Source organism: Protopterus annectens, chromosome 8.part1, assembly GCF_019279795.1.
Source record: "Protopterus annectens isolate FY-2018-M chromosome 8.part1, PAN1.0, whole genome shotgun sequence".
Lineage (NCBI taxonomy): Eukaryota > Metazoa > Chordata > Ceratodontiformes > Protopteridae > Protopterus > Protopterus annectens.
Window position 1 is genome coordinate 82,252,281 of NC_056742.1, and position 22,425 is coordinate 82,274,705.

Here is a 22,425-nt window from a genome sequence, read left to right on the forward strand (position 1 = left end):
GCCGCAGGGGTTTCCTTGGAGAAAATGACCTGGGGATCCTCTGGCATGAGGTGTCCCTGAGACAGGATGAAGGGAGTCATCGCCAAATCCACGGGGGCCTGGTTGGTATCCGAGGGAATGGGCTGGGGTCTGAATCCCTGGGAGAGAACCCTCTCCACCACTTCGAAGGCCGAAGGAGAAGTCCTCCCCTGATCCGAAGCGGGGACCGATGCCGAAGACAGGGTAGCCTGAGGTCCGAGGGAACGGGTCAAGTCCAAAAGAGTCGGAGCCGAAGAATCTATTCCCCTGGGTCCGACTCCCTGTCCGTGGCCCCAAAAGTCACTTGGATCCGAGAAAGTCAGATCCGAGAAACTCAAGGTAATAGCCGGAGTTGAGGTTGGAGGAACTGTCGGCGCCGAGCTACCAGGTCCGAAGAACCTCGGATCCAGAAGCCCCGAAGCCGAAGCACGGATTGGGGAAGGAGAGATGGGGCGGAAAAGAGGCATGGAGGTCACCCCTCCAGAGGGAGAGGGACCTGGCAAGACTCCCATTTGAATTTGGGTCTGAAGAAATCTCCGGCATCATCCTGTCCATATCCATGTCCGATAGCTCCGAGTCGACCTCGAAGAGGCCACCGACTCGAATCTGGCTGGTCTGCACAGATGGGTGGAGGGCCTCGAGTCCGAATGTTCCAACGGCTCCGATGAGAAACGTAGTGACCGGAGCCGAGGAGAAACAGGCCTCATGGTCTTGGATGGAGAGCTGAGAAAGAGCTCCCTCTCTGGGGATCTCTTGCAATGCCTGTTTTTCTTTTTCTCCCTTTCTTCTCTGCATCTTTCCTTTTCCTTCTCTTTTTCTTTATCTTTGTCAGACTCGCTGACTGAAGATCTGTCCTTAGAGGACCCATTGCCAGATGAAGTGGGAAGTTGAGTCCCTGTCTGGGGAGGTGCACTAGCAACCGAGGCCGAGGCAGAATCCAGCATGGCAATGGGGAGAAGGCCTTTGGTAACTAGCTTGGCCTTACCATCCCTAAGGGCCCTGGGGTTGAATCCTGAACAGATAGCACACTGGGTGGATAAATGTGCCACTCCTAGAGATATCACACACACAGTGTGACCATCAGCAGGGGAAAGCTTATGGCTACACTCTACATTTTTTGAACACAGGCTTTGGCTGATCAGCCATAGTCCTGCACTCAAACGTAAAGGTACTACCTTCCCAACAAAAACCCACACACACACACAGGTAGGGGGAGGGCAGGCCTGAGTACTATTCTACTACAAAAGAAAAAAAACTTTTTTTTTTTTTTTTTTTTACACTAACGACCAATGCATTACTACAGAAGGGGAGGAAGGGTAATCCTACACAAGCACACTACATATAATCAAAAGTTTCCACTTACTATCCCTTTTTTAGCTCAGAGCAAAGGAGACCATGATGCACACTACTGGCACGACAAATGAGATCTGAGGGAAGATAGGAGATGGTAGGGCATTATGGGTAAGGGGAGGAGCTCGGAGCTTGGAGCAGATGCTAGAAAAAAGTTGCCGGCTTGGATCCGATACGGATCCGTATACCCACAGGTTGCAGATAAAATTAAGTTAACTACTTCAGATTTGTTGATATCATTTGATATATTTATTTGAATGAATAAGTAAATAGTTTCAGCACTGTTATTCAAATACACCATCAGATGTAAAACAAAAATGAAAAAATGTGAACTTTTGTGCTGACATAACATACAAATTGTGGAAACTGGAGAAAATTATGAGTGCAATTTTCCAGCTGCCCTGCACCTGAGCAGTAACAAAAGAAGTTATGAGTGTGAGTACTAACAGAATATTCAAAACCAGATTATGATGCAGTTCCTAAAGAATTTGTTTTTACTTTAACAAGTAACCTCTCACTTGAAGAATATCTGCTGTACATCTGAAGCAGATTAGAATATATTAGCATTTGTCCATGTAGAATGTTAAATGGATATGACAGTGCCCTTATAATGACAAATGCAAATCAGAAAAATTACAGCTCTCAGTTGTCTGTTTTCTTTAAACTTTACTACGTTAATGTATAAGGAATGTCAAAAGCAAAGAACTATATGAAGTTAGGTCTTAAACGTAAACGCATATGTGAATTTCATACTTAGAATTCCAAAGCATGAACACACAGTGGATATAAAAAGTTTACACACCCCTGTTAAAATGCCAGGTTTTTGTATTATAAAAAAATGAGACCACAATAAATTATTTCAAAATTTTCCCACCTTTAATGTGACCTATAATCCTGAATAAACCTGAATGCTGTAATTAAATCAAAAGGTGCTTCAACAAAGTATTAGTTTAAGGGTGTGCACATACAACAAAGTATTAGTTTAAGGTTGTGCACATTTATGTAACCAACGTATTGTACATTTTTTATTTTTTATATTTTTCCCCTAACAAATTTGTTTGTTTTTCAATTGAATTGTACAGGTTATAGGTCACATTAAAGGTGGGAAAATTTTTGAAATGATTTATTGTGGTCTCATTTTTTTATATCACAAAAAACCTGGCATTTTAACAGGGGTGTGTAAACTTTTTATATCCACTGTATGTATGCACATTATTGTAAATAGCATTATTTGCTGCATTTTTTAATAGCTGTTGCCACATTACCACAGTATTTCTAGTGCCCCTTATGTTTTGCTATTTAAAACAGTAATGTATTAGTCAGTCAGTATTACATGGCAGAAAACATGAAGTCTCCAGATGCATGATTCATTCTTCCACATTTACTACTCTATTTGGAAATAAAAAAAAAAGTTGATTTATTATCATACCTCATAATGCAGATATTTTTGACATATAAATTTGGTGGATGATAGAAAACATGTGAACATATATTTACTAACCTGTACTTTTTTGCCAGTGATCAAAGGAAGAAAATATAATTTTATGGCTATGAATTAATTTATTGCTATGGCCTGATAAATGCTAAAATTCATCTGTTTGTAGTTAGTATACCAATAATATTTTTGACAGCTAAGCACTAAACCAAGAAGACATTTCCTAAAATTTTCAATTAAGGTATATTGAAGTTACTAGTCTGGTATGAAAGAAATAGTGTGACCAGTGATAAGAAATGCAATATACCCATGCTTAGAATATTATTTTATAATTATGCAAAGCAATTGTTTCCTCTTAGGTTCATAGGTAGGTACTAGGCTATCTGCCCTAGGGCATTTATAAGCCTAGCCAGAATGTGTTGGCTTTCGCCTCCCTTTTAGACTAGTTTCCTGAGCCTATAGTCAGGAATACAGCAAAGCTTAGTTTAGATATTTTTATTTATTTGAGACTGTCCTGCAATGTTGTTTTAACTATTTCCTGTGATTTTGAACTCTGATGTCACTATGAATACATACTGAGTATTTTTTTGTTCTTTTATTATTTATTATTAAATATATTTAAACCTTTCATTGTGGCTGAGCTGTGTAGCGATATATAAGTTTTGAGAGTACTTGCATATTTATTTGGTGACACTGTGTGGACCACTCCTAATAGCCTTGCTCTTGGTCAAACTACCATTTGCAATATTAATATTACACAGTAAGATTGGACACCCTTTGTTAAGCTCCTTAAAGTAGCTGATAAGGAGTTGGCTGGTGGTAGTGATAACTACGTTACAGTCTGGGCAAAAGGGGGCATAGCTAGTAAACCTGTGTCAGCCTTTCCCAGGTGTGTGTGTGTGTAAATCAAACCTCAAAGAGTGTGTATGTGTCAGCTACTTGGGCAGGGACAAGAAGCACTGGTTGGACAGAGAGGCTGCCGGAGGTCTTGGCTTGGCTGAGATCTCAACTATATAGCTGTGCCAGTGGGGAGTCTTATTAGGGATCGGGAGAAACCAGCCCCGGACTGACTGTGGTCTCTGTGTGCTCTTAAGGGAAGCTGCACTTGATGCAGAGAGCTGCTTCTGGAAATACTGTCTGTGTACCTGTTATCATCCCAGTGTACATCCCTCACTGGTGCTAGTGGTGAGGATTGAAGATCATTGATTACTGGTCCAGTGGTGGGTCGTCACAGGGATACATACCTCTTTTTATAGATATCTGTACAGAGAATGGTTAATGATAAGGGTGACAGGGAGAAGGGGAAGGCAAGGAAGGGTGCACAGTGAAGGCAAACACATGCATAACAGTATAGACAAATGCAGCTGTGTACCTTGCACTTACCAATAATAGAAAATGGTTGAATTCCTCACTGTTATTGCAGCCTTCACTGCTTTCTTCTTAGGAAACAACTGACCAGGTTCAAAACCTCTGCCCCCCACAATCTTTCAATCTGACCGCTGACTGGCTAATCCCAAGCAGAGAACTCAGCAGTCAGAGTGAAGATTTCTTCAGTACTTTGTTGCCTATACAAGGAGAGAAGAGCCTAACAATCCTGAATCAAACCAATAATAGCAATAATCTATGTAAAGTAGAAACAAAAGCAAACCCTGCTTTACATGGGTTGGTGGTTGGCATAATAGAGTGTTTACCTCACAGACACTTGCTCAAGATGCTTGAGCAAGTAAGAAATAACCATCCAGGAATCAAGTAACCCATAGCACTATAGCATACATTTTTTGTCTTATGCTTTTTTAATCACTGGAATAAAATATAACGATTTTTCACTAACTGTATTACATTATTTAGCATGATCACCTTTGAGGTAAATTGGCTAGGCTTAAAATGACCTGCAAGGTAGTTTGCCTAGTACTTACCTATGAACCTATATCCCAACTACAACTATATACAAGAGCAGGGGGATGGAGGATGGGTGTGTCTACTGCAACAATGAGTAATTCGAACATCTACTGTTGTGGGTTAAGTACAGCTTACACAACTGTACTACGTTCATCATTCCCACTGCTGCAGTAGCCAATAGGCTATATGGGTTGATTATCAAAGCCTGTCCAATCTGAAAGCAGAAAGGATATGGATTCAGGAACGCTTGGAGAACGGTCTTAGCAAAGCTACACCTGGAACTCAAAAAAGGAATCCAGTTTATAATGTTTTGTAAAAGTGTGTACAGAGGACCATGTAGCTGCCCCTGCAATGCTTTTAGACTCAATACCTTTGCAGTATGCCACTTAAAGAAGACAAGGCTCTAGTAAATGTGCCTTGGCACTGCATGGAAAGGATTTGGCATGCTGGGGATAACAAAAAAACAATAGAAAAGGACAACCATTTGCAAACTGTCTGATTAGGCACAGGGTACCCCCTTTTTGCCCCTCAATAAGAAAGAGCTAGCTCATTAGCTTTTCTAAAGGGCTTAGTTCTGACAAGATAGTACTTAAGCTGCCTTTGTATATCCACAGTATGCAGAATACTTTCTCCTTGTTTTTTAGACTGTAGGTAGAAAAAAGGCATATTAATGGCTTTATTCAAACTAAATTCTGAAACTTCTTTGGGCATGAATGAGGGGTTTATTATTAAGGTGGCTTTATCCCTGAGGAAAAGAGATAAGGCCGCATGATAGCATGCAAATCAGATGCTCTTCTTGCAGATGTCAAAGCAATGATGAGCACAGTTTTCCAAGTTAAGAACCTTAAATCAGCTTGATGGGCAGGTTCAACAGTGAGATCCCAAGGAGGAACAACTGCTTATGAGAATTCCTTTCAGAAACTGTTTCACAACAAACAGAGAAGAAAGAGGAGGATCCATGGGCACACATGCTGACATGGCCACAAGATGAAGTTTTACAGAGGAATAAGAGAAATCAGAGGAAAGTAACTCACACAAATATTAGAACACCACTGGTATACAATCCCTTATGGGCTGCCGGTTATTGGTTAAGCACCAGCTAGAAAAATCACTTACACTTAAAACTACAGGATTTTCTTGTAGCAGGTTTTCTTGCCTACTTTAGTACATGTAGCACTTGTCATGAAATAAAAGCTTAAAAGGCAGTCGGCTGAAGCTGACTCACACTGGGGTATATGAAACTTCCCTATCTTGTGTGAGTAGATCACGTCTGTGAGGAAGCTTGTGGTAATTACCCTTGGAAGCTATAACACCAACAACAAACTGATGAAAACGACAAAGACTGTCGACCGGACTGTCAGCAGTTAAATAAATGCATACAAATCAATGCACCACGCTGTAAAAAAACCTCATATGAGGCAAAAATGGTTAGCGCGTTTATTTAATCCAATATTAAACTTCTTCAGACAACACATACAGTTCATCACTTCCTTTAAATAAGACCTAAAAACATTTCATTGGCTAAGACAATTATTTAAAGTGGTTAAGACAATTACTTAAAGTGATACTTCCTTAAAAACATTTTCAATGAAAAATTTGTCACTATTTATAAGAACATAAGACACCATCTCTACCATAATAAAGTTGAATTATAAATACATATACAACACATAAGTACATATTTCTTAAAATTCCTTATAGTTTAAAATCTACTAAATATTTATTCATATAGTTATATTAAAAAAACCTTGCTATTCGATCTTCATAATTTCTTTCTTTCTAAGGCCTTTAATTTTAACACTGCAGAAATCGAGGTACGTTCATTTATGCCTGGCCATGAGTCTGCTGGCAGCTGAGGCTGCCATTTTAATTCCTTTAATTCTAGTTGCAGTCCCCATGGTTATTTGTCATTTATAAGTACATGGTCTTCTTCTTCTTCTTTTGGCTTTTCCTGGTTAGGGGTCACCACAGCGGATCATCTGTCCGCTCATGACTGGCAGTGGAGTTTTACAGTGCCGAGTTGCCAGCCCGACGCCCAAACTTCCACAGAAGGCACACAGACATGCATACACTCACACCTAGGGCCAATTTAGAGTGTCCAATCCACCTACTGCATGTCTTTGGGATGTGGAAGGAAACCGGAGAACCCGGAGGAAACCCACGCGACCACAGGGAGGACATGCAGACTCCGCACAGAAGGCACCCCAGCCAAGAATCGAACTGGAGAACCTCTTGCTGTGAGGCAGCAATGCTAATGGCTGCACCACCGTGGCCACCCAATTTATAAGTACATGGTCAATGATAATAAAGTAGAACTTATGGCTTGGAAATTCCATAATATGTTTAGATAAGGCATTATTTATGTTGAATTTTCTTATGGCATATACATGCTCATAAATTCTTTGGCTAATTTCTCTCTTTGTTTTTCCTATATAAAATGCAGTGCATGAACTGCAGAGTGCCAGGTAGACCACTGCTCTAGAGTTACAATTGTACTTTCCTTTTAACTCATACTTATAATTTCTTATAGTGAAATTATTGGTTTCTCTTATTTTGTTATGCCATGTACATGCACCACATTTAAACATTCCACATTTATTATTATAAGCAATAGCTTGTCCTTTCTTTAAAAAATCTTTAAAGCTCAAGCCTTTTTATATACAATGACTGGTTTGTCGCCTACATGTTGTCTAACATAAGGGGCATCTAACAAGATGGTCCAGTTTTTCTGGGATATGGAAATTAAGAACTTATGATCCACACTAAAAGTAATAACTAAAGCTTTTGTATAGTCTGTCTGTTTTTTTGACAGTATCATGTGTCACATTATTCTCATTTCTATCTTGCATAGGAGAAAGGTAAAGTTCTTCTGTTGCTAAACTAATATGTTGCTCATTACTACTTAAAATGGGTTTAAAAAAAACTCTCATTCTTTTAATTTGTACTTCTTGAACTAAATCTAGTAGGTCTACTGGGTAGGCTCATTGAATGAACATAAATTGTAACGTATTGCATTCACAAATGAAGTCTTTCATTTTAGAAACCATTTGAGCCGCCCTAACTAACTGAGCTTTAACCACATATTTTTCTGATGATACGGGTGGGAGCTGCTAAAATGCAGGAATGAGTTGGAATATGTTTGCTTCCAGTATATATTAGCAGCATATTTATTACATGTTGTTGTTGTGTCTTTCGGCTTTTCCCGGTTAGGGGTCGCCACAGTGGAACTCCGGTCCACTAATGATTGGCAGTAGATTTTTTTACGTGTCGAGTTGCCAGTCCTGACGCACAATCTTCAACGAAGGTACACCCATTCACGCATGTCTCCACACAGAAGGCGCTCTAGCTGAGAATCGAACAGGACAACGTCTTACTGTGAGGCGACAGCGCTACCGCAGCACCACCACCGCAGTATATTTATTACATGTATAATCTTTAAATAAATATACATCCAAATAATCCATATGTTCTGTATCCATTGTCCATGTGAATTTCAAAAATGTAGTTGTAGTATTAATATATGAGAGGAATTCTTCCAGTAAACTCAGAGGTCCATTCCATATTATACTTATGTCATCTTGGAACCTATGATAGGTTTTAAAGTGGATCCTGTACTTAGTATAAAATACAAAATTCTTCTCCCAATAAGCCATTACCGTATTAGCAAAGGCTCCTCTGCAAGGCGAGCCCATAGCTATACTTCTCTTCTGCAAGAAATATTTATATTCAAAACTAATGAAGTTAGTGTTAAGTACCAATTCAAGAAGTTCTAAAATAAGTATTGTTGTTACATGCTGTATTTTATGTTGTAACAGTATTTCATTAGTCCATTCTAGCCCTTCTTCCTTAGGTATTACTGTATATAAGTCATTGATATCTACGGTCACTAAGATGTCATCTGGATCTAACTGAACTTCATTTATATTGGCTAAGAAAGTCCATGAATCTTTACAGATTTGAATTTCTTTCTGTAACACTTTTTTCAGCTCATGGTCTACATATTGAGCACAGGCTGACGTTATGGACCCTCTCCCATCTACTAGTGGTCTCATAGGAGGGTTGTTAAACTTTTTATGAATTTTTGGATTACCAAAGAAAACTGGTACCTTGGGAGATGTCACATTTAGATAATTATACAATGAAATATCTAGTCTTTGTTCTAATAAAATGTCACTCAATTAGGATTGTATGTTCTTATATGCCCTATTTAATTGATTCAAGGACACTTCTTCATACGTATCTGTATACAATAAATTCATCATTTTTTTCTGTGTATTTATCTATGCTCATTATTACAGAACCCCCCCCCCCCCCCCAATCAGGTTTCATAACTCTTATGTTGGCATTTTGCAACTCTTTCAAAAGATATGCTTCCTAACAATTTAAATTTAATCCAACTCTGTGTGTAAAGATTTTAAGTCAAGTTCACACATTTTTTCATACATGTGAAGTTTATGGTGGTGGGGGGTTGAATATAGAGCTAATGTTATACATATTACTTTGATTGTTGTTTAACACTTCTCTTTGATACAACAATGAAAAATTAAGCTTTCTTAGATACAGCTTCAAATCAATCATAGTGTTAGTATAATTAAAGTATTTTGTTGGTACAAAAGTCAGTCCTTTTGCAAGCAAATTGGCTGTGCATGAATTGATGTTCATATCAGAATAATTATATACACTAAAATCACCATGAACATTTTTTATGATAGAAAACTCTGCGTCCACATTTCTGTTCTCATTAGACACACAAAGTGTTGATTCACATTCAGATATAGCATCAACTGAATCACATTCCAGCTCCGAAACACTACTTAATGTTTCCAATATTTCTGTTTCGGTCTGGCTCCTTGAAAACCCGCATCGTGAGAATTTGCATATGATATGGGTTGGTTATAAGAATCAGCTTTATTTCTTATTCTTTCAGACTGTCTTAACGGTGGATATTCAGAGTTATAATCAACTACTGTTTGAGGCTGATGCCTCTCTGTTTCCTGGTTTGTATGAAAATTATCTTGAACTTTATGTCAGGCATTGTTATTGCTTTTATTCTGTTTTTTTGTATGCTGAGGCCCTGATGGTCTAGGATATGCTAGGCCATTAGCATACTCCTTAAGATCTCTTTTAATTTTATGGCTTTTTCCTTACTTTTAAATTGTCAATGTGTCTCTCAATGCTGTTATAAATTCTTAAATGCTCAGTTTTAAATTGTTCATATGCTTCTTCTTGCATGATGACTCTATCTAATGCCTGTAGGTCATTACTAATATGTTCTATCTCTTTTTCATTGTGTTTAATTAACAGTTCTAATAGTAGAAACCCCAAATTGTCAAACAGTTTTAAAGGATCGATGTGCAACGTTGAATTAGTCACTAAACCTGTTGGAGACTTCCATACGCGTAAGCCCTTTGGTACAATGTTCCTTTTAATGCATTCGAAAGTATGCTTTTTTTCTAGTTGTAATTTCTTGCATTTAAGCAACTGTGTATCAAAATCATTTAACTTACCCTCCAGGGTTAGCTGTGTTTGTTTCTGTTCAAACGAGAATGAAAACTGTGCTTCAAGGCATTCATTTAGTATTGGTATATTCCCATTAGTATGGTGTACAACTCCCTCTCTTCCATTTGAATGTCTTGTACTCACCAAGTTTTGAGGCTGAAATTCATTCTGAGTATTCTGATTAACAAGCAGAGATGGCTTTGTGCTTGTGAAGCTAAACAGAGTGGTATAAGGTTAAAGTTACTTCCTGAAGCTGGCTACATGTGCTTGAACGGGTAAGCCAACAGTTTCATATGATACATTCATTCATTGGGTGAGCAGCAGCACCAAAGCTGTTAAGACTCCGAATGCTCTTACCCAAATCATCCTATTCCTTAGGTATTGCTGCTGCAGGAGTGTCCGAGCTTCTACCAGACACCATAAACTGATGAAAGCTATAACACCAACTACAAACTGATGAAAAAGACAAAAACTGTAGACTGGACTGTCAGCAGTTAAATAAATGCATACAAATCAATGCACCAAACTGTAAAAAAAACTCATACGAGCCAAAAATGGTTAGCGCTTTCGTTTAATCCAATATTAAACTTCTTCAGACAACACATACAGTTCATCACTACCTTTAAATAAGACCTAAAATATTCCATTGGCTAAGACAATTATTTAAAGTGGTTAAGACAATTACTTAAAGTGATACTTCATTAAAAACATTTTCAATGGAAAATGTGTCACTATTTATAAGAACAAGACACCATCTCTACCATAACAAAGTTGAATTATAAATACATATACAACACTTAAGTACATAGTTCTTAAAATTCCTTATAGTTTAAAATCTACTAAATATTTATTCATATTTCTGTATTGCATAGGAGAAAGGTAAAGTTCTTCTTCTGTTGCTAAACTAATAAGTTGATCATTACTACTTAAAATGGGTTTAAAAAAACTCTCATTCTTTTAATTTGTACTTCTTGAACTAAATCATCTAGTAGGTCTACCAAGTAGGCTCGTTGAATGAACATAAGTCGTAATGTATTGCATTCATGAATGAATTCTTCGATTTTAGAAACCATTAGAGCCGCCCTAACTAACTGAGCTTTAACCACATATTTCTCTGATGATACGGGTGGGAGCTGCTAAAATGCAGGAACGAGTTGGAATAGGTTTGCTTCCTGTATATATTAACAGCATATTTATTACATGTATAATCTTTAAATAAATGTACATCCAAATAATCCATATGTTCATTATCAATTTTCCATGTGAATTTTAAAAATGTAGTTGTAGTATTAATATATAATAGGAATTCTTCCAGTAAACTCAGAGGTCCATTCCATGCTATACTTACGTCATCTTGGACCATATGATAGGTTTTAAGTAGGTAGAACCAGTATTTCCTCACAATGGTTTTTGGAGTATCCTTTTGAATCTTCTGAATTACCTTGTTATTAGTAGAAAGGGTGGAAGTACATAGAGGAACATTCCCTTCCAAGGTAAAGAAAATGCATCTGTTTTCCAGACTTGCTTTCAAGGAGCACTGAAACAAAATTTGCTTAGGTATCTTCCTTGAAAGGAGACAAACGGGCATATTTGAGTTGCTCCCCACTGCTACATTAGCTCCTGGAAAACGCACACATTCAATGTTCATTCATGAGAGTATATCTTATAGCTGCTCAGCTTGTCAGCCACTATGTTTTGCTCTGATGGAACGTAAGATGCCTGGAGGGTTAAATAGTGAAGAAGAGCTATACCTCCCTGCTTGTTTATGTACCAGATGACTGTGGTATTGTCAGTAATCATGTGAATGATGATACATATCACTAGAAGATGGACAGACTTCAAGGCATGGATCACAACCAAAATCTCTTTTAAAATGATGCACTTTGGTCTGAATGAAGGAATCCACAGGGCATGCATGTTTACCCCCATGGAAACTGCTCCCCAAGCAAACTCTGATGCTTCTGTAGTGACAGATTGGTTTGGGATCTGAGGAGAGATGGGGAAACCTGGGTTCAGTTGAATTTCTTGTCTCCACCATTGCAGCTCCCTATTTATAAAGCCCAGAACTGTAATATGGTACTCCAAAGAATGCAACTGCTGCATCCATGAGCTTTTTAGAAACCAATGCATGTTTGTCATATGTATTCTGGATAGATGAATCATGGGAATCATAGAAGGCATGAACCCTATGATCTTGAGAAATTCTTCTGCAGAAGTCTGAGACTGATATGAGGAGCTCAGGAAACATTCCAGATAAAAATCCCTCTCTTGTGTCAAAATGGCCTTTTAAAGAGAAGTATATATAAGGAAACCCAGAAAAACAATCCTGTGAGATGGAGTCAAGGAGAATTATGCAATATTTATCTGGAATCCCAGCTTGGTGAAAAGAGACAAGGCCCCAGTTAATGATTCTTGACATCTGGATAAAGACTCTGCAAATGTCTAGATAAGAAAAAATAAAAATGTAATTTACTATGCAATAAGCTATGACTGAGATTAGATATTTTGTGAATATCCTTGCAGCTGTAGATAAACTCAAAGGTAATATTTAGCCCAGAAACAGGAACCCAAGAAATTTCCTGAAGCCTATGGCTATGGGAATGTGGTAATAAGCATATTTTAGATCTAGATTTACTGAGTAACTCATGGGAGGAATAGGGGTGGAAGAAGGTTATGTAAGGTCAACATTTTGAACTTTGGAACTCTACATACAGATTTAGAAATACAGTACTGGTCTCCAAGAGGCCTCTTTCTTTGGTACCAGAAATGTTCTGGAGTAGAAGCCTTTGCACCGCTTAGGGGCACTGGTTCTATAACTCTTTGGGTGTGTAAAGATTCTAGAACCTGAGAAAAATATTCTGTTTGATTTGGGGGTGGAGAGGTATTCCTCTGAACGAAGGCTTCTGAATCCATTGTCTTCTGTAACCCTCCTGCACCACTTTTATGACCCAAGAATTTAAAACATTCTTTTGCCAAAATGGGGCTGTTGAAGACCAGTTTGTTGGACAGATTTTTAGAGATATTGCCAGAGGAAAGGGAAGTAGGTAAAGAATGCTGGCATAGTTCTTTTTTCTGAAAAGACGACTGTACCACTGTTTCATATTATTACCCTATTTTCTTTCTTCTTCACTTTGCTTGTCAGGAAAAGACTGGTGCAAGAGGGAAGCCTATATGATTTGTACGCCTTGAATTAATTTCCCTATTTCATTATATTGTTTTAGAATCTGGGTAGCACAACGGCCAAACAATGTCACCTTATATAAAGAAGAATCTAAGATTTCAGACATTACCTCATCTACAAACGTTTGTGTATGTACCCAAGCATAGCTAATCAAAACTGCAGCAGTATCAGTGGGCCTTGACAAAGTATCTGCACAATCATACACACTCTTCAAAGCATGTGTAGATACCTGATATAGGGCTAAAACAGTTTGGCTAAAAAAAGAGTTTTCTTCTGTAGGAAGAGTGGAAGACAGTTCCACCAGACTGTCCATATGAGAAAGCTTAAACATCCGCATATATGCCTAGTAATTCGGAATTCTGAAGGCTAAAGTGTAAGAAGAAAACATTATTTTACCTATACAGTCCAATATTTTACCTTCTTTGTCACCAGGGGAAGGATTAGTATTAAGGATCAGCCTGCTGCCAGCAAGAAACTCAGTTAAAATTGCAGCTGGGTCACATCTACGGGGAAGGAAAAGACATTTATTAGCCTGAGGTACATTATACAGTTTATCTGCTTTTTAGGGACTGATGGCTGTGCATCATTCAACACAATCTCCAGGGCTGGAAGTAGAGGATGTGTGGGAAAGGAATGAGGTATATCCATTTGTAATATATCATAGTATTTCCTCAGTTCAGTGGGAACATATATTTGTTCCCATGAAAAATAACTCATTCATCCTGGCAATGGTCTGAATACAAGAAAATTCCTCCAAAGAAGGATAAGAATTTAAATATTCTACATAATTGTAGAGCTGAACTTACAAATTTGCAGAAGAAGCCCTATCTCTTTCAAAGTCAGAATCATCAGACCCTTTTCTCTTAGGAATAACTTTACAACAGACATCCACTTGTAATGGCTTCTGTGTATCAGGATTTTATGCCTGTAATGCCTGCCTGCCTGCCCAAGGTATGGAACACCTCTTTTTTTAGGAGTAATTATTTTTTCTGAAGAACAGTGTTCATTTTTTTATTTTTTCTTAAATGGAATTCCAGTAGAAGGTGACTGACTCGAATGAGGGATGTCTGTCTGGTCTAATGGTCTCTTGTCCAGGTTACATGGAGAAGGATCTCCCAGACCTAGAGAAAATGGTTCTCTCCTGTCTGCATTGGAAACTGAAAAGAAGAGGATGTGGATGCTCCCCCACCCACCCACCACTGAAAGGACTAGAACAAAGGAAACCAGAGAGGTAAGTGAGTGGTCTGTGGAACAATAAATGACTGCAGGCCCACACACTGTTGGAGGAGGCATAGGTCTGTCTACAACAGCAAAGTCTTCTTGGTAAGTGATATTTTTTTCTTTATAGATACTGTGGGAGAAGAACAAGCTAGACTGATGTGAGCATCCATGCTGTAGCCACAGGAAAGGCACCAAAAGTGGTAAGAGTAGAACACTTTTCCCCAGTCCCTTTATCTTAAAAATATATAAGTAGAACACAATTTCCCTGTCAGTACTCTTCAAATGCTCACAAACACACTGAAAAAGTCAATATGGCAGGTAGGTTTTCATGAAGTGAGCTCAAGCATTACACTGACACATACATTCCTATCCATTCCTCCTTAAACTTTTCTGCCCTATACAATTCAAAGTTTACATAAGCAATACATAATTTCTCACAAAATTAGCCCCAAACACTTTAATAAGCACTTTGACCTAATGACAGCAGTCTCTGATCATGGTTATTAAATAGGAAATACCACTTTCAGTAGAAAAATAAAATATATTGACATTGACATGACATTGACATTTGTTAACCAGGTTAGTCCAGCTGTGCCAGGAGCCCTTTCTCACTGGAGACCTGAGGTGAAAAGCTCCAGTTACAGACAGTTTAAGTATACATAACAGTTTAGTTTACAATTAAAAAAATTATTATTAGCAGTACAATTTAAAGCAATTCACAGTGATAAGTTAAGAGGCATAACAGGGATAAGATCAGTAACACAAAAAGTACAAATAGGTACTGTACTTCAATATTTTTTTTTCGTTTACATATAGCTGATGTATAACTGCTGTGGTAACGTTTATAGCAAGTTGTAGTATTTTAGGAATAGTACAAGTTATGAGGTGTGGGAGATGACAATGCATGAATGGGGTGAAACGGATATCTATTGTTGCAATGTGATGTTAGAGAAAAATATGTGGGAAATAATATGCTGAGAGGATTGTATGAGATTGTGGTAAAAAGGAATAGTATTGGAGTGGTAAAAAGTATGCTGAGATGTTGTATGGGATTGTGGAATACAGAATAGTATTGGAGTTAGGTAGGTCATGACAAGTACAAGTTTTGGTTCTAAAAAAGTGTAGTCTGAGTTCTTTCTTAAATTGTATAGGGTGTGTAATGGAGCGTAAGTGGGATGGGAGGTTATTCCATGCTTGGGATAGGGTGGATTTATATAGTAGTCTGACGATAGTTTTTTTTGGGTTGGCAGATGTCAAATAGATTATTATATATTATATATATATATATATATATATATATATATATATATATATATATATATATATTATTTTCTTAAAATTGCCATAACTTCTGAGTGGAGGAGTTCCTAAAAGGGTAGTTATCTACCAAAAATAAAGCTCTTAGCTGATTGCTGCCCCTACTGAAGCCCAACAGATGTTTCTTTTTGAGAGAGCTAACTACTGAAGAAATCTTTACTCTCACTACTGATTTCCTTCACTGGGATTAACCAATCAGCAGTCAGAGTGAAGGAGTGGTGGGGGCAGGAACTTTTTGAAGCTGTTAAATACAAGTAGAGAAATATGTGGTAGAGCAGAGAAACGCAGAACCAAAAATCCAATAATAAGAAAAAAAAACTTGTTTTTTACTTTTTGAAGCTGGCCATTTATTTTCTAGGTAGGAAACAACTAATATAGCATAAAGGCTATTGCAGCAGTGGGAATGATGTACATTTATATTTTCCTGATTAACTACAAAACATGTTTTACTCTTGGACCTGGGGTGTAGCTAAAAAGTGTCTCTGGCCCTGTTTGCTAATTCACACTTCAAATGTAAAAGAAAGTGAATGAATAAACAAAATGAATTTATCCAAAATAGATTAAGGCACTGTTTGCTCTCAGTTTAAGTATAAGCCATGCATTTAATAACCTGCCATGCACAAAAACTATGACTATCTCTTGTGATATTACAGCTGGTGTGTTACAAGTTTAATTTTACTCACGTTCTACAGATAGCTATATCACTGGTAATACTGGAGACTAGGACATGCCCTGTGATAAATGAAGAATAAGATGGACTACTAATCTCCCCCACCAAGTTCTCTTCTACAGATATCTAGTAGTACCTCAGATGTCTTATCCACGGATGTCAGCAGTCCTTGTCTGTAACTATTTTCTGGATAAATGCTGCACTTATGGGGAGCAAGTTACATATGATCACATGGATGTCATCTTCCTGCAGGTAACAGCTAGCTCACATGCATCTGTCCTTTCTGTCCTCCCATTTGTCCAACACATCCTTGAAACATTCTACTATAGCCTACATGAAACTTCTCTATTTTGAAGGTAATCAAAAAGCCTGTATGTCCTCTTCTCCTATTTTAAGCAATGCTTCACAACCTCACTGTAACTAGATGCCTCTATGATTCAGCACTTCCATATCATATCTGTCTTTCTCCTCTCTCTTCCAGTTTGCCAGTGCCAGAAGTCTGTTTTCCAGTGTAGTCCAGTTGTCCCCATATCACTTCTGTAACTCTGTTACATGCTCTCTAGCAACCTACTGTCCTTTTCATGTGTTATAATATGTCAGCAGGCACATGAATGCCAAGGGTAGCTCTGCTAACTGGTCATTAATTACAGTCACTTTCAATTCCTGAATGAATTAAAATAGCCACCACATTCGCTTGGCAGGACTGCAGGTCATGATCACGTCTAATGCTATTTCCTAAATATCTAAAACAGAAAAAAATGACCATAACAAACTCTTGAATGGTCATCTAGATCTGAGTCAGTGCCATTTTCACTTCATTAAGGATGTCTACTATGATCTGCTCCTGACAACTGAACATTTTCAAAGGCCTAAACAGTGAAATTAACAAAGGGCAGGAGCTAAAATAGCAAACTCATATAACAATATGTATGACAGTGGTGAAGAAAGACAACTTGGGGTTGTGGATGGGTAAGTGGAATCTCCCAGGGATCAGTGATTATTAACATTTTTATGCCATACATACCAAAAGGAATTAACGAGTAACCAAATAATTTTCCACAGGAAAATTTCCAACTTGATTTGGGGTAGCAGAATGAAACAGACAGGTTAGCAAATGCAAAGCACAAGGGTCTAAAAGCATATATACTCTGCTTATAAAAGTCAAGATTTAATATCCTCAGGTGGTAAAAAGGATAAAGAAATATATAGGATAAGACTTTAGGGATGCAATGTATCATGCCAGACATTAAAAAAAGAGTGATCAGAAAGCTTAAAAGATATCTCAGGTATACTGTCAAGAAGCACACTGCAGGGAATCACCAAAGGTATTTATGCTGTTGTAAATGTCAAGATCAATGATGTAGTTCTGTAGTGAGTTCTTATGGCCAACACTGCTGAGGAAGATTAAAATGGTGAAGGTGTTACCAAAAGATCTGCCAAGATAATAACTTTGTATTATTCTAGCTAAAAGGAGAAATAAAAGTTAGCCAAGATTTTGAAATATATCTGACGTCCATTTGAGAGCTGAAAACACTTATTGAATAAATTCTGGTATGTAATAAAGTGTTTTTAAAAGACATTTTCACATCCATTTATTCTTATTCTTTAACTTTTCTATGTGATATTTTTTATTTTAGTTATTAGTGCATTTTTTACTACTTTGCTTGCATTTAAAGCTGAAACTATTTTATTCAGTGAAAACGTACAAAATAAACAACAATATCCATTGCTACTGCTGATGCAAGCACTTTATGCCATCAACGTAATCAACACTTTTCTTCATAAAAATAACAGGGTGTAAACACTTTGTCCTGTGTATATCACCTCAAAGCCCTACCACTATACTCAGTTTCCTACAGACTGTTAAGAGGCGAACTGTACTTGGCATACAAGGCATCCTTAGATCCTGCTTTAATGGACCTTTTGAACATCTGCAAAACCAATAGCATCAGAACTACTTGATCTAGGGATCTGAACTATGCTTACATGCTAGAGGGACAGGTAGGTGTCTCAGAGAATTCCCCTCCTCTGGAACAGTTATCCATGTGAAGCAGAGTTCTTCCCTAAATCTATTCAAGCATAACCTAGACCAGTGAATGGGAAATCGCAAATCCACTCCAGGTATAGCACCTATGTCTCTAATGGACAAGGGGATTTTTGTAATTCATACCCTGGTTTGCATACACCCCTTAAAATAAACTCTAAGGCTCAAAGAAACGTGTGGACTATATCTAGGATGCATGGCTAGGTTTATAAAGGCCCCAGAGGTTGTTATCCTAGTATACAGTTATGAACCTAGGAACACCACCAACTAACCCATTTAAAAACTAGGCCTAAACAATATATCCAACACAGACCACCTCACTGCCATGTCACTATACTTGGTATCCTACAGACTGCTAAGAGGAGACCTGTGTCTGGCATATAATGCATCCTCTGACCCATAAGTAATGGATCTACTGCACATTGGCAAGTCAAATGACATAGGAAATACTTGGTGCAGGGATCTAAACCTCTTCTGAACATTAACAGAATGGTTTGGAGAGACAGGTATATCTCACAGAAGATGCCACTGCTCTGGAACAGACTCCCCATCCACATAAGACAAACCTCATCCCTGCCCATATTCAGCTGCAACTTGGATCTATGGATGTGTAATAGAAAATTTACCCCAGGAATGTCCCCTACACTACCTGGTTTATCCCATATATAGGTCCCTTCAAATTACTTATGGTATGATCCCAGTTATTCTCACTATGAGTAATATATATTTATCATCCATGGGCTGAGCAAAGCCAATCTAACACCAAACAGGATAGATTAGTTCAAGTACCAAAAGGGAAAATGGCTAGACTTAAAATGGCCTGCAAGGGCAGCTTTTCTAGTAATTACCCAAGAACATATGGACCAGGTAGCAGTATGAAACAGGGATAAAGGCAACTGATCTGCTAAGATGAAGGACTAGTTCTGAATTCCAAAGCTGACAACAGCAAACAGTGTGACCATGGGCAAACAACTTAGTGTCACTGACTTCCTAGACTATGAATTTTTAAAACTAACCTTGGATTATTAGATCCTTTCTAGAAAGGAAATGAGTGGGGTGGGGCAACAAACATGACATATGGTAAAGAAATATTATTAGTTCAACATATGGTAACCTACCTGCAATAACAGGATGTGCTAGTAGATGGCGCTCCACATCCAGTGCACTAATCTTGTAGCCTCCACTCTTGATGATGTCAACTGAGGTACGTCCCAATATCCAGTAGACTCCATCTTTGTAAACAGCTGTATCTCCTACAAAACCCATCACAGAAAAAAATGAAGGCAGGATATTTAATGTGCACATTTCCTGAAAGTTTCAAAAAGAATTATCGAGTATTTGCACTGAGATATTCCCACAGAAAACTACACTGAATGTTTCAGCAACCTAAAATAATCAAAATAACTTCCCAGCCAAAATCCTACAAATGCACACACATTTGCAGAAAAAGGAATTCAGTATTACTGACTTCACATTACTGTATCTGTATTTATTGTATGCAATCAAATTTCAGGCTCACATTTAAAATTAGCATCAGCATTAAGGATGTTGGCAGCAGAAACATAGGGAGCTTGCATTAACAATCACTATGTAACAGATAAACACACACACACACCACCCACCATGCCAGTTACACTATGACTATTGCATTAGATTTGGAACAGAACCATCATTAGTATGATGCTGGCATGTGGCATATGGAGAAAGATTCAAGAAGGATCCTGTCTCACTGCACAGATATCCAAAACAGGATTAATTCGCATCTCATTTTGGATGGGGAGGCAGGACTGGTATAAATATTAAAATTATCTCTTTCTACTACTAGTGTGTGCATTGTATGTAATGGCTACCCTGGCTTTAACACTAAAGTGTATGTATGTTTGCACATCCTATATCCTACAATACTATTGCCTGCTGTAGAAGCAGTAGGTATTTTTAGTATGCTGTACTGTACACTGCATGTGATGTTGCACAGCCATGTCTATCTGTGGACTCCATTACACCCTGATCTGGAACCTTTGGGATGATTTTGAATGTAGCTCACATGCATCTGCCCTTCCTGTCCTATCTGTAATGGCACTGTCATATAACTAACTGTACCCAACCTATTACTCTGCTAGGCATCTTTCATTTGCACAGCTCTTACTTGTACACAGCTGTGATATTCTGCTTAGTTCACAAAAATCACGTATTTGTGAATTTCACAGTCATATGATGAGGGAATTCTTCCATGCATCAACCCGATGCAAAGTGGACTAAATATCACCCCGCATCATTACTTAAAATAGTTTATGTTGCTTTTCTTCTGACAGACCTTGTAAGAATAACTTCGAAAATCCACAAGTAGGCAGGCAAACCAAGAAATAATCTGTTTATTGTAACACTTTAAGTGCTTTTCGTACTTAATTCCTACAGAAAATCAATTACATTAACTTTAATGAACAGGTTAATTTACTTACAACTGATGTGAAAGACCTTTATACCTCTATTCCACAAGACTTGGGTATTGAATGGGTAATTTTGAATCTAAAGGATAAAGGTGCACCTCTATCGGAATTACTTTTAATAGAGGAATTACTTAATATAGTGTTAGCTCATAACTATATTATTTTTAAAAATAACTTTTTCCATCAAAAGAGTGGAGTGGCAATGGGTTCACCCTGCGGCTCAAGTTTCGCTAATTTGGTCATGAGCTATTGGGAAAAGCAATATGTGTTTGGTAATGAGCACATTATTTCTCAAATTGCCTATTATACCCGGTATTTGGATGACATCTTTATTCTGTTGAGAGGCAATATTAAAGTGGCTGAAGATCTTGTCAAATATTTTAATACCAGTACTGACTTTCTTCATTTCACTTTTAATTTTGAAGAAAATCAAATTGCCTATTTGAATGTGCTCCTAATAAAAAATAATCTTGATAAAAAAATATGAAACCAAAATATATAGAAAACCATCGTATTCCAACACTTTCCTACATTTCTCTAGTGCTCACCCTATGTATCAGAAAAAGTCCATGGTCAAAGGACAGTTAGTAAAGGCTGCACGGATAGTTACAAGGGATGACGATTTTTTTGAGGAATATAGGAATTTAAAAGATATGTTTCTTAGTAGAGCATACCCTAAGGGATTCATTGACAAAATATTAGATGAAATTGTGTTTATAAACCAATTGTTACTGGATATGGTGCCAACAGATGTAGTGAAATGCTTATTTCAGAAACATCAGATATTGGTTTTGAGAATTCTCCTGGTGACACAGTTACTTCATCAATTAATAGTAAAGAGAAAAGTAAATCTCGGTCTTTCAAATATAGTTTGACCCTAACTTTCAACTCCAATTTTTATTTTATCAAGGGAATTGTTTCTAAAAACTGGAACATCATAAAAGAAAGTAAGGAATTATTAGATAAAGTAGGTAAAGCACCTAAATTTACACTAAGACAAGATAGGAACTTTAAACAATTACTGGAGGGTATTAATAACATTGAAAGTAAAGTAATTAATAAAGGTATGCATAGTTGTGGTTCCTGTCCCTACTGTAAATTTATTTTAGTGAGTAATTCTATTACTATTAATAATTTTGATTTAAAAAGCAAATATAAAAATAATTGTAATTCCAAAATGGTTATTTACTTAGCCAAATGCCAGTTTTTCCCATGTTTTTACGTGGGTAAAGCTGTTCGTAGATTAAGAGATAGAATCTATGAACATATATACAATATAAAAAAATCTAAGTTAGATAACGCTTTGGCTAAGCATGTATCAGAACATTCTACACATACTTTTAA

General features: G+C 37.5%; 1 protein-coding gene across 3 annotated transcripts in view; it reads right to left on the reverse strand.

The window, feature by feature from the left end:
• Nucleotides 1–22,425, reverse strand: part of ACSF3 (acyl-CoA synthetase family member 3) — a 1,464,159-nt gene that overhangs the window by 193,819 nt on the left and 1,247,915 nt on the right. For all 3 annotated transcript variants that reach the window (XM_044081689.1, XM_044081688.1, XM_044081690.1), the window contains one exon: nt 19,753–19,887. In XM_044081689.1, coding sequence (XP_043937624.1) covers nt 19,753–19,887 — 135 coding nt within the window. The remainder of the gene's footprint in view (nt 1–19,752; nt 19,888–22,425) is intronic.